A 13,065-nucleotide genomic window follows, 5' to 3' on the forward strand; every position below is an offset into this window, starting at 1 on the left:
CACACACACACACACACACACACACACACACACACACACACACACACACACACACACACACACACACACACACACACACACACACACACACACACACAAAGCAAACGCGCCTGCACCGCTCGCGTCTATACGTAAATATAGAGAACGAGATTGAGTATGGCTCGCAGGTGACCATTGCTTATATGTAGAAATATACAAATACGCAGTGTGTATACTAAGCCACGTGCACGTCATTTCATGTCGACAGTGAAACGCGCACGCAACTGATGTTAAGCGCATACAATGCAGAGTTCTCGCAACAATGTGCATTGCCAGCGAGAAGGCGGGATTTCAGGCCTCCCTGCTTGATTTATCCACAGGGGTACCGACGCCATTTCTAGTTCTTAATTTCAACTGACTGACAGCGTATACGTAATTGTTGTTTTTTTTTTTTTTTTGCACATAACCAACTTATTTTTAGCGCATTTTTGTTAATTAGCTTGCAAGCTACCGGCTCGTAGAGAGTATTGACAAAACATACCACTTGAATATTTTCTCTCCGGAGATATTGGTAAACTTGTCATTACTTGAGTGTGCCTATCGAATAAGATTGCTTCTTATGCACTAAAAACAATTCGCAGCACCCTAAACGTACTCAAGGCTACGCCAGTTTAAGTACGGAAATGATATGACGATACTATCAATGTTACCTAATTAACTTTGGAATATAGCAGAGGAAAAGGTGAATATTATGTTACGCAGTGTGGTGTGTCGTTATAGCAGACCAACCAACAATCTTTCTTCTTTTGAGGAAATAAAAAATAAAAAGAATCATAAATTATTGTCTACGGTGTTTACCTTGGTAGACCGATGTATTGATTTTGTTCTTTGGATTTTATGCCATAGGGTTCTCGCTGATACCCTGCGACTAAACTCTTTGTTGAATGGTTGATTTCTTGGTTTTCGAGATTTCGGCCGCGAGAAAGAAAAAGGAAAATATAAAGGACACTTAGATAGTGAAGTAAGGAGACTTCTTCCTTGGTGAGATAATCTGAACTTGGAACGTATATAACAAAATGCGGTATAACAAAATGCGATTATGTGTTTCACTAACATTTCAATTCACCTTCCATACATTTCCGTTTTCTTTCTGCCTCTTTAACCACGAGCACTGTACTGAGGCAAACTGGTATAATGTACCATTTGCTTAACGCTTGAATTATTTTCTCTTCTATCCTGGTTCTCACTACTTTGTTCGCGTGTATGTGCGTGCCCAGAATAATGAATCGGTGGTTACAGTTGGCACAAGATGGAGAGGTCGTGTCAAGCTTCCACGCAATTGTGTCTCGTCAGTTCATCCATCACGGCCCGTTCTTCAGCTAGACACTGCGTGACAGTGTGTATAAATATGCGCCCAGTGAACGGGCCGACCTTCGTGTACATTAACAGCCGCTCATGCCGCGTGAGCCACGCCGTATTGCTAGCCATTTCACGCAGCTTGTCCAAGCATAAGTGATGATATATCGACACAATGCGTGCGCTTAATTTTCCAGCGCCACTCACCGGGCTTTACAGTTATGGTGGTATTTGCGACGTATATCAGTGTTGCATATATTACGGTCTGCATTTCATTAGAACGAAATGACAGTCTTTCAGAAAACTCGCTAGCTGCCTGAGTAATTCGAGTTTATCCAAGCATGACGTGACTTTCGTATCATCAAACTGCTACACACATTTTCGTAGTTTGATGTGACCTGTCGATTATCACCAGTGGCCTATCGATTGGGAAAGCCAAGCTTGTGTTTAAACAGGTTCGGAGAATTATATATGTTTGACTGCAGTCGACTTCCTCAATATTTTCTCCATGTAATTTTGTTATTCGTTACTCCCTTTGACCTCTGCAGGCTCACCAGGAAGTGTCTCAGCTACGCGCTGAGCTCCAGGATACCAACAGCCGCATCTCGAGCATGGCCGCTGCTGTGCAGATACCGTCGGCCAACACCGCCTTCCTGTGCTCGACCGCGGGATACGCTTCGCCTTCTTCCCTTTCCTCCTCTGGCGACCCTCCTCCGCCGCCGGCACCCATGTCTTCGTCGTGCCCGCCCAACATCCCGCAGCAGATCATGCCCTGTGTTCCGAAAGCCTGCCCTCGATGCCAAGGTGCGAAACGGTCGTTGTATCTGGCCGACCGACTAGCTCGTGTATCTTAGAGGGCAACAGTCCATCACTCGTAATGATACCGGTAGCTTATAAGTCGTAAGAATGCCGTAGGCAGCTGGAAGGTCGAAAGATCATGCGTCCAAATTGCGAAAGACAACGCAGCTTTCCCCCCATTATACAGGACTAGTCAGGTGCACACAGCGCATGCGCAGAATTCGGATGACGAGAGGACGGGCGCTTTGACATTGTGCAGGCACATTACGAGCACGGTTGGCCCGGTATATGTCTGTACTAGTGCGTGCTCGCTGTACAAAAACTCATAAACAGCAAACCTACTGGAGCAATGACACCCCAAAGTCTATTTTGCCCTCAGCATCAAAGCAAAAGCGCTGCTATGCAGGCCTAATTAAAACTTTCGGCGGGCGATTGCAGAGGGCCTCCTGGAGGACGGCCACCGGGAGTCCAAGGCGGCCGTGAGCGTGCAGACGGACGAGGTGACCACGACTTGTACCAATTCGTTCGGGGGCGTCAACGGCGACGGAGGCGACTGTCGTGAGGAAGACGAGGACAGCAACGGGCCGGCGCACAACGACGACGATTCTGTGCCCCTGGAGGAGCGCCTCCAGCGGCTGAAGGAGGACAAGCGCCAGCTGGCGCAGCACAACCTCAACCTGCAGAAGGAGCTGGACGAGCTGAGGGCTCTCCAGGAAAAGCAGAGGATCTGCGTCCAGGAGGAACACGAGAGGATGCAGGCGGAGCTCAGCAGCGCCAGGGATGCACTGTCTGGTACGAGAATGCGACGGAGGCGTACAGCACTGCGCAGCTTTTTATATAGCATGCACGACTTGTCGCAGCATTTTTGACAAGCTTATAGCGCTATCACATATCATGTATGTTGCAGCCATTCAGTTGTTTTCATTCGTTTTTTTATTTAGCTCCCTGCTACTACTACGTCACCGGACCTTTGTTAATTTTCTACCGCCTACTACGAACTTCGGGTTGTTGTTGTGGCTGTAGAGAGAAGGAAAAGAAAATGCATGGGCCTGCTACTGGCTTTGTAGCTGAGCCACCTCCGCTGCCTCGTGCGGACAGAAGAGAGAAAGTAGAGAAGAAAGAAAAAAAAACAGGGAGCGAAAGACGCGCGCCGCAACAGCCGTCGTCCACCACCTAATCGGTGGCGGGTGCAATGACGGCCTACAACAGATAAAAAATTGATGGCTGGCTAGGGCACCGCAAGCGGCGTTTACCTACCGTCCGAGCCTCGTAAGGCCGGAAACAGCCACCCTTCACCACCTCCCACCGAACTTCAAGTTCATTCGAAATGATTTGGCGCCTTAGTAAACACAGCGTATGTTAAGTTAAGCCCGCTCGCGCTTCGTTTATTGAGAACTCCGCAAAACTGGTTCCAAATTTAGGTCTGCTTCGTTTGCGAATGATTGGCATCTACTCTGCTACAACGGCGGCAGAAGCGTAAACGGAAGCGGATGCTGAGTTTAAGGAAATAAGTATTTTTTTTACTTTAAGTATTTTCTGTGTATTTATATCTGTGCTCGTGCGTAACACACACACACACACACGCCGTGCGCCGAAAAGGCGACGTATTTCAAGGCCGCATAAAGCAGCATATTTGAAATGTCGCACATCCTTCGGGCTGAAAGGAATTTGAAGATTCCGTCCCTGTTTTTGCTTTTAAATAATAAATATAATGCGCTAATGTGTTTCTTCTGAATCCTTCTGCACAAATAAAACACATAATAAAACTTTATCTGATCATTTATATCAAATATCACATTTAATGTCGCCTCTCACAATGAAAACTATTAGAACAAGTTGACGTGAAGCGACGTAAGTCAAGTCTAGACTCCTTTAGTTTCCTGGTCCGTTAGTTAATTGTTGTGACACCTCGCAAGAACCGCCAGCTTTTAGCGTGATTACTTCAGTGGCACTGAATAGCCTTGACTGCTTTTCAGTGAATTATTTATTACTATCGAGGGAATGGATGCAAAGTATTCTCCATCTCGACGCTCGGGGTTTTAAAGGTCCGTTAATTTCCATGCACAGCGCTTATAAGTTGAGTGCTCCGACGTCTCTTAGTTCCTGCCCCTGCCAGCTATCGCTGCTAAGCTTAGGGGTCTATGCAGTTTGTATCGGAGAAGTCGCCTGTTTACCGCGATGGCGTTTAAAGTGCCCTTCTCCCGAAAAACTGGAAGAATCCTTAAGCTTCACTTCAAGAGCAGATCTGATACGGCCTTTAACACTGCCCTCTCATTCCGGATCTTAGAACGCAAGCTCTACTACGCCGTGTCTCTCAAGGTCATTCATCTCCGTCGCCGTGACTTTGAGCTCGCTCCGAGTAATGTGGATGTAAATTGGTTTATATGAAAATAAAGGCATAGTAACTGTCACACTTCTCCATGGACATCTTAACCGCGCCGTAAGGAAAGGGAGGAAGCTAGGATTGAAAGAAGGAAAGGTGCCATAGTGGAGGCCTCCGGAATTATTTCGATCACTTGGAGATCTTTAACTTGCGTTGACATCGAACAGCACACGCACGCCTGTAAGTGTCACCGCCATCAAAACGTGGCCGCCGCGGTCGGGTTCGAACACAGACACTCCGGATCAGCAGCCGGGCGTCTTGTCCACTGAGCCGTCGTGGCGGGTCGCTCGGAGCGCAGTCTGTCAGGTGTGAATGACGTCACTCCGCGCTATCACGTGACCTGCTATTGGGGAGGGGGGGGGGGCGGAGAAGATATTAGTCACTTTGTGACACTCGATCGCTCCTCAAATTTCTTCATGGATGGTGTGCCGGCTAGGCCTTCTGTGCTGAGTCCAACCAGCGTCGGGCTGAGTCCGACCATCCAACGCACGTAGCTCAGCAGTAAGCCGCTTTTGTTTAAGACAAAGAATATTTAAGAGAGAAGAGACCATCGAACAACAAGCAGTCACAATCCCGCTGCTGAATGAATGAATGAAAAACTTTATTTAATCGAAGGGAATTCTCCCGGCGTGGGTGGGGCCCTTAGTCCAGGACCCCAGTGGCCTTTGCCGTCTTGCGCGCTCTGTCGATCAGTTTGAGCTGGTCATCGGGCGTAGAGCAGGATAGCGCAGCCTCCCACTGCTCCGGTTGCCGAGTAGCTTACCAAGTGCGGAAACGAGCCAAGATCGGAATGGCACCAGCTACTGCGGCTCCGGCCGATGGCTTACGCTCGTGAAACTTAGTTCAGTAATGGTTGTGCTTCTACATGAGAGACGCCGTAGTGGAGGGCTCCGGAAAATTTGAACCCCAGGTAGGCGCAATTTCCGGAGCCCTCCACTGCGACGTCTCTCATAGCCTGAGTCGCTTTGGGACGTTAGACCAAACCAAACCATCAATATTTTTTTCTATTTACATATTTAACTTTCTAAAAATGTTACTACTGTAGCATCATTACACATCTTAAACGCACTTTAGGAAGTCATACGCATTACGAAGCGTTCAAAATTCGCCCCTCCAAGTCTTGGTATCAATTACACTTTGTGGCCTATGCATCTGTGGCGTCGGCTTTGCGAGCGAAAAATAAGGAGGAACATTGCTCCGGCTGGCGGTAGTTGGCAGGTGAGATGGTCGCGCACTGATTGGTTGTAAGGCTGTGTGACGTCATAAGACCAAGTGACATGGCCGACTTGCAGCAGCTGCTAACTAGGGCTCTTTGTTTAAGACGGGATGGTGATGATCATTGTATCCCCCAGGGCATTTGCATTCCTAATCACGCATGCTATACCCTAGGCCATGCAGGCACATTCTTAGTGACTGGTTATTTATGTGGGTTCTATGTGTCGGTGGTGTTTCGCATAGTACCACTGCATGCTAAAAAGACTAGATATGTGAAATAATAGAAGCTTAAATTAAGGGATTGGCTAATAAACGAGCTGAAAAGGTGTGCGTGCGACCGAGAATCCTCAAGGGGAGATGCTGAAAGGAGCCATTAGCGCGGTCGCGTCTTACCCTTAAAGGCGGAGCTTAGGTGACCCTCCCCCTCACCCCCCCCCCTTTTTTTTTTCTTTATAACTAATCGCACAGAGATAAAAAATAGATTTTTCATAGAATTCAGGTTACAGATTGCCGCACACAACAAAGTTGCCGGCGTCTTAACACCTCGTATAACGTTCGCTACAAAACTATTCATAATTTAAATAACCAGCCCCCTACAAAACGACGAAAGTTTGAGCCTATTTTGGATGAACACTTTACCAGGCCCTAAAACTTCAAACAGCTTTTTCTCAACGATTACAAATAGAGCAGGTACAAATTTTTCATTATTGAGTGCTGTTCCTTTCAAAACCGGGGATGAAGTAATCCACACTTGACATTCTCACAACATGATTAACCCATTTCAAGCAGCATGACTATAAGCCAGTGCATCCATAAGCCAGTGCATCCACAGACGCGTGCACGCCTTGCCATATAGCAAAGTGCCGACCCTTCAGCGCACAGAAGATGCCATTGGATCGAACCTAGATTGCCGTAGTTTATTTTTTCCTTTTACAGACTAAGACCGGACATAACACTTAGTTCCTTATCGTGAGCCACGTAGTGGCAAAACAAGCGGAGTGAAGAGCGCTCTACCGAATGATTGGTAACCTCCCATCAATTCATTGTTCTCACTCCCTTTATTCTTCGAGCTCTCATTCTGGCTCTGTCAAAAGCGAAAGTGAATACCGATCCCGCGTACGGCAACCATCAATTTCAGCTGTTTATCTGGGCACGCGCACGCTTCATCGATCACAGCGCCGTTTCCCGAGTTCAGTTGCATCTTTTATTATTCATATTGCAGCAAATTGGTGCGATGCCACCCAGAAAAGGCTCACGCGAAACTTCGTTTGCATTACAGAGGCCCCAGCCTCTATCGCTGGATAGATTTACTAATGCAAATAGTTGAGGGTTCCCAAGTGGACTGTGTCTTGTCTGTGTCGTGGCGTTTTGTTGAGAGTGAGCTAAAAGTATACGGCCCAAGAGGAATTGCTTCTAAGCACTGTAATACGGCTGCTAGCAGCAATACTGGAATATGAACATAAGCTAGAGGAGAATGAGGACAAGATTTGTCTTTTTCGAGATTCAGAATGCTAGAGTTGTTTTGTGTCACTTGGCTAAGAACCAAAATCATTGAGCCGCATGCTTTTGACAAAGACTGTATATAGGCAAGCAACGGAGAACAGAGCCAGGGCAAAACTATTCACGTTTAGAGCCTTTTTGTTTTTGTTTTTCCATGTCGCGGCGCTGTTCGCGCTGTGTGGAAGGCAACATCGGATGTGAATGGAATGGAATGGAAAAGAAAACGTTTATTTTCTACAGATTCTATTTTAGTGACCGTTGCTGGTCACTTGAGCGACTTGCTCAATCCTTGGTCAAGGATGCCGCACTTCACTGATGCAATTGTGGCTCGGAGTACGAAAAATATTTGCTCTTCCTCGTCCTCGCTGGCCAGCATGTGCTCCCACTGCGTCACACTCGGGTTTTCTACTTCGGAGTCTAAGTCTGCCTCGGGACAGGTCCATGTGACGTGCTCGAGCGTCGGTGTACCATGACATCATGGTCATTCAATCAATCAATCAATCAATCAATCAATCAATCGATCAATCAATCAATCAATCAATCAATCAAAATTATCTTTATTTGTATGAAACGAAATACATAAAGAATATTTGGACCGATAGCCGCGGGAAAATCGCGTAGGGAAAATCTTGTGTAATTTCTGTAGGTGTGGTTTGTAATCTGCGCCAGTCTACTGCCTCCTCTTGGGTTAGCCTTTTGTGTAGGGTTGGGTAGCGTAGTCTATCTGAGTACGTGGGGATAACAGGGTCAAGGGGGCCCGTGTTGTAGAGTGTTGAGTCCGCTCGGTCGACGTACCATCGAGCTAACTCATCTGCTGCCTCGTTGCCCCTCATCCCATCGTGTCCCGGAACCCATACTATACTGTGTTTAGTGTTCGTTATATGTCTTGTCGTCGTTTGTAGGATACGATTGGCGATTCTGTCAATTCTGCTCCTTGTGTAGTTTCGGCACGTGTGTTTGGAGTCCGTCACTATAGTGAGGTTCTGTCCCGTTGTATCGCCATGAGCTATTGCCAGAGCGATCGCGGCTTCTTCACCTGCCTCTATGCTTAGGTTTACCTCCAGCGTCCGTTACCACGGCGACCGGTCTGCGTTGGTAACGGTACTTTGCTCCGTCCGTGTAGACTACGCTGGGATTGTCGATGAATTTTTTGTTGAGTGCTCGGACTTGAGCGCCGTGGTCGATCGTCGGTCCAGGATGCCGCGCTTCACTGCTGCCATTGTGGCTCGGAGTACGAGAAATCAGATGTGAAGAAAGGCAAGAGGACGTCATTTTCATGGTCCGGAGTTTGATAAGTCACGCACTACGGTACACGTGGTGCAATAATGCTAAAATTACTGGCGTAGAAAGGCACATTTTTAACTCCCTTTTTCGTCCGGACTTGGCTTCAACAATTGCGTCCGAGCTTCAAAGCTCACTTCGATAGAGAGTTCACTTGGCCAACAATAAATATCGTTAACGCCTTTCAAAAAGCGTACGCTGAACATAAAACGGAGCACATTACCAATATTCAATCATAAGTATAACGTTTGGGGGAGATTTTTTCCCATTGTCCTAAATGTTCCCTTTCTGCGCATGTATACTCATGAGATATTCAAAACATATGAGTGTCAAAGTAACAGCACAAATAGTTCCTTTGCGGACCTTGTTCTTATTAATTTTTAGCTACCTGTACAAGGAGTAGCGTTTGGCGTTCCAGTAATCCAGCCGAGCTTGTAAAGAGAGGAAAATAGCGAAAAGGAAGGAGTAGTATGGCTTCCGCCTTCTGTATTGTTCTCCGTTTCCCTCAGCCGAGCGGATGAACATGCCGTTTCTTTCAAGGCTCCTTGCAGCCGGATCTGTTTCGATGTATGCATGTCGTCGAAAGGTAAATCACGGGCCGCTTATCATGTGTAGCAAACCATGCTTATTGGCGGGCTTCGTGCAGTATGGTGTCTGAGGGAGCGAGGGCGCCAGAGCCCGATCGAAAAACCCAACAGGAGTTTTTGTAGTAGGGACAAAACACAAAAGAAAGGTTTATTGTAACGACAAACTTTTCGACCTCACAACAAACATGTCTTTGCTTTCTTTCTTATGGCTGCTATGCACATACATACAAAAGAAAGGCACCGCGCTGCGGGGCCTTCGCGGTGGTCATCACCAAACGTGCTTGCGTTCTCCCGCTATGTGCACACGCTTACGTGGTCTATAGTACAAGATCTATTCCCGTGCATTTTTCCTACAAGTTACCGTGTTGACTGCCTACGTATACGAAATAACGTATTCGTGATTTGTAAATGAAAATCAAGGAAGTGTTCCTTTTTAGTCATAACTAATATTAAGTTTTTGTTTTAAAACATTCATGCTTGCTTTTTTATGTGTTGCCAACGTAGAAGGCCTTGCCCGCGGTAGAATAATCATGGAACCTCCTTCTATATAATATACGTCAATAAAACTACTGTGCTTGAATAAATTTAATTCTACTTGAAGCGTCAATATTATGGCGCGAAAGTTCAAGCTACTCGTATACCGATGAGGGCATCACACTCTCAAAAGCACCTTGCGTTCGAACATGATAGCCTTAGTACCTATGTGTCATTGAACCCAACTAAGCCAACTCTCAAAAGCTAGCTGAGAACAAGCTTCGCACGGTTATACCAGACATCATTTACTATTGATTTGTCTGTAATTCTATTGCATCCGATGTTGGTAAGTCCGTCTTAAACTATTAAACGTCGAAGTTAATCCTCACTGGCGCACGGCTGTGACATTTCAGAGAACAGAACAAGACCCATCGTTGCTTTGCTTTCGCAAGTTCCCAGGAGTAACCTTTCACCGTTGCTTTCCGTGTCTCGGCGTTCATTGTTCTGCTTGTCCCTTGAGTCACGTGTCGTAACGTTTTACTCGTTGCGGGCCCATTAGCCTGTGCAGCGCCTGCCTGTGATCCTGGCGGAGGACTCTAAAGAAGCGGGCCGTTCATTACTTTCTTTTGATGCCTGCTTAAACCGTTGCTGGGCTCAAACTTGCCGCGCGACTTTACGAGACCCGCTTTGCGAACCGTGACGTCCTCTGCAGCGCTTGGCTGCTCGATAGCTAGGCTCCTGGTTGACGGTGAAGCTTCGCTTGCAGAGATTTTCTTTTTCCTACTTTAACTATCCGTCCGCTTGTCATTGAACCTTCAGTCCTATAGCTCATGCTTAAGATACCTTCTGAAAGAGGATAGTGGTACGTTCCGCTAAAACACATTCTGTTTTTCGTTTATCCGCCACTTCTTTGTCCATCACCTGCAAGCTTGTATAAGGCCGTTATCCTCTCAGCTATTTTTTTAGTAAGCGCACTGTCGAGCGCTTTGTTAATTCTTTGATATTTCTCTCTTCGCAGCCCTGAAGCAAGACCGCAAGCGTCTGAAGGCAGAGAAGTTCGACCTGCTGAACCAGATGAAGCAGCTGTACGGCACCCTGGAAGACAAGGAGAAGGAGCTGCGCGACTTTATCCGCAACTACGAGCAACGCATGCACGACAGTGACCACAGCCTCAAGCAGGTACACGCGTGCACCGAAGCAAAATTACCTGACAAAAGGCAGGAGAACTGGGTGGTTTATTTGTACAGATTGCAAATGACTTTTTAATGTATAGCCAATCACGCGATCTCCATTAAATTCATTATGAAACTTACGACTTTCGCAATGATGTGCGCATGTTTTAAACCCAGAAGCTCAAATTTCTACAATAGCTGACGGATCTCTATGAGGCCTCTGTCTACTTCTTAAGTTGGGACTCGTAATAATTCCAGTACGCGTGCCTAACTTTTGTCTCCCGAAAATAAATCGAGGATGCCTCCCATTACTCACCCAACACAAAAACCGAACACATCACTCGCAAAGTTCGCATTAATACTTCGTTCTCTCGACTAATACTTCGCAAATCTGCATGGTGTAAAGCAGCTCATTGTCACCACTGTCCGGCGATCAAGGAGCGATTCGCAAAGAGTACAGCCATGGACGCCGGGCGCCACTTCGCCATAGTATTGACCTCAGTCCTTCCCTGAGTGTGTCGTGGCCCTGTAGCTACAGTCGCCAAGTTCACTGGTGACCACCGTGTGTGCGCTTCTTCAGCTGGCGCAGGAGCGGGAGGAGTGCGACCGCGAGCGCTGGAACCTGCTGAAGCACGCGCGCGATGAGGCGGAACGCAGCGTGGCACTGCGCGCCCAGCTGGGCATCAAGGAGGCCCAAGTCAAGCAGCTCCAGGAACAACTGCAGCAGGTATGCAAACCATGGGTGATAAACAAGACACTCCGATATAATGCATGTGACTCTGTTCACAGCTCTAAGGATATCGCTTTTGCAACAATCTGAGATTGCCATAGGCAAACCTTATGGACCGTTGATATCAACAGATTACGCACAGCTTTGGAGTCTGGACAAAATACGTCAGGACGCAGTATTTGCTGCCGAACCCCTCAAGCAGGGAAGCTTCCAATAGCTGAGGGAAAAATTGCTTCCACTAATTCGCTGCTTTGAAGATTTAGCGGTGCCGCAGATGATGATACTTGTGCAGAGGGATGTTTGAGGGAAACCACTATGTGGGTTCGTCGCTCACCTATGCGCAACTTTTCGGCATCTACCTTTGGTCTGCACAATCACGGGTGGCTTAGAAAATAATTCGCAGATTGTTTTGTTTGTTCGCGTTAACAAATGAACAAAGGCGCCGTGGACTGCACAGTTGTTTATACCTCTACTATGTATAGGCATGAAAGAGTACTTAAGGGTAGAGTAGGGACCCTCAGTTCGCAAGTCTAGCCAACGTTTCGACAAGTGGGCTTGTCATCTGGGCGTATGTAGTATGTAGGCGTTACATATGACGTTTCATTAGAAATGTGGCGTCTCTCATAGCTTGAGTTGCTTTGGGACGTTAAACACCACTAACCCTCGTTAGTAATGTGGTACAATATGTACAGTATTCATCAAAAGTATACGGCCCAAGGAATTTTGTTCTAAGCCCAGTAACGAGGCTAGTAAAGCAACTCTAGCGTTATAAAGCTCATAGATGACAAATCTCGGCCTCCTCTAGCTTATATTCATATTCCAGTATTGCTGCCGATATCCGTGTTACAGTGCTCAGAATTGAACCTCTTGGGCCGTATACTTTTGACAAAGACTGTACATGTCCTTCGTCACTTGGTGCCTGTTCGCTCCAAATGCTAAGCCCAGCGCACCCTTATGCAGGTTCAGGAAAAACTGACATACCTGTCAGATGTGGAGAGCCTTCAGGGCGTCGCTGGAAGCAGCAATGGCTTCCAGCAAGGCACTCTGTCTCGAAGAAGCTGCCGCAGTCCCGCTCTTGGAAACGAGCCGCCCGTCGTCACCCTGGCGTACGACTCCAGCCCCAGCCATCACGGTATAGCGGAAGCATATGTAGTCAACGTTCACATGCGCATTTGCTTAAGCATGGGCATCCTTGCGCCAATTGACCCGCATGGACCTTAACTAACTACTGCGCAACTTTGTATAACATCTATGGAAGGGTGTACTAACACTGGCAAAAAGCATTACACCTTAAACTGCTTGTTTGATCAGGCGTGTGCCTTTGAAGCAGCTGTTTGGCTGCGATAATTACGTGCAAATAGAACAAATGCATGGAGGTTTTAGATTCCGCCACTTATGAGACAAGCCTCCGTGTCAGGCAGGAATCTTTTTGGCGACGCATGTTTATTCTCAAAAATAGGAGTCCGATATGTACGACATGCTCGCTTCTGAAAAAAGTCTTCGGGCCGGTACTGAGGCCTTTTTTCACCGCAGTGACAATCCGTACAAACAAACACCGCTCTATCCTTCCCTTGCTGCCTTCGTTGTGCA

The 13,065-nt window shown here is 47.1% G+C and overlaps 1 protein-coding gene across 5 annotated transcripts in view; it reads left to right on the forward strand.

Annotated features, from left to right (window-relative positions):
* Liprin-gamma (liprin protein kazrin) overlaps positions 1–13,065 on the forward strand; it is a 171,883-nt gene that overhangs the window by 123,843 nt on the left and 34,975 nt on the right. For all 5 annotated transcript variants that reach the window (XR_014706168.1, XM_084598832.1, XM_084598833.1 and 2 more), the window contains exons 3-7: positions 1,884–2,139; positions 2,572–2,925; positions 10,592–10,752; positions 11,326–11,472; positions 12,436–12,607. Coding sequence is in view for 4 of the 5 variants with exons in the window: in XM_084598832.1 (XP_084454958.1) it covers positions 1,884–2,139; positions 2,572–2,925; positions 10,592–10,752; positions 11,326–11,472; positions 12,436–12,607 (1,090 nt within the window). In the remaining variant the exon portion in view is untranslated. The remainder of the gene's footprint in view (positions 1–1,883; positions 2,140–2,571; positions 2,926–10,591; positions 10,753–11,325; positions 11,473–12,435; positions 12,608–13,065) is intronic.

Source organism: Amblyomma maculatum, chromosome 3 (genome assembly GCF_055883805.1).
Source record: "Amblyomma maculatum isolate TAMU_Amacu chromosome 3, ASM5588380v1, whole genome shotgun sequence".
Classification (NCBI taxonomy): domain Eukaryota; kingdom Metazoa; phylum Arthropoda; class Arachnida; order Ixodida; family Ixodidae; genus Amblyomma; species Amblyomma maculatum.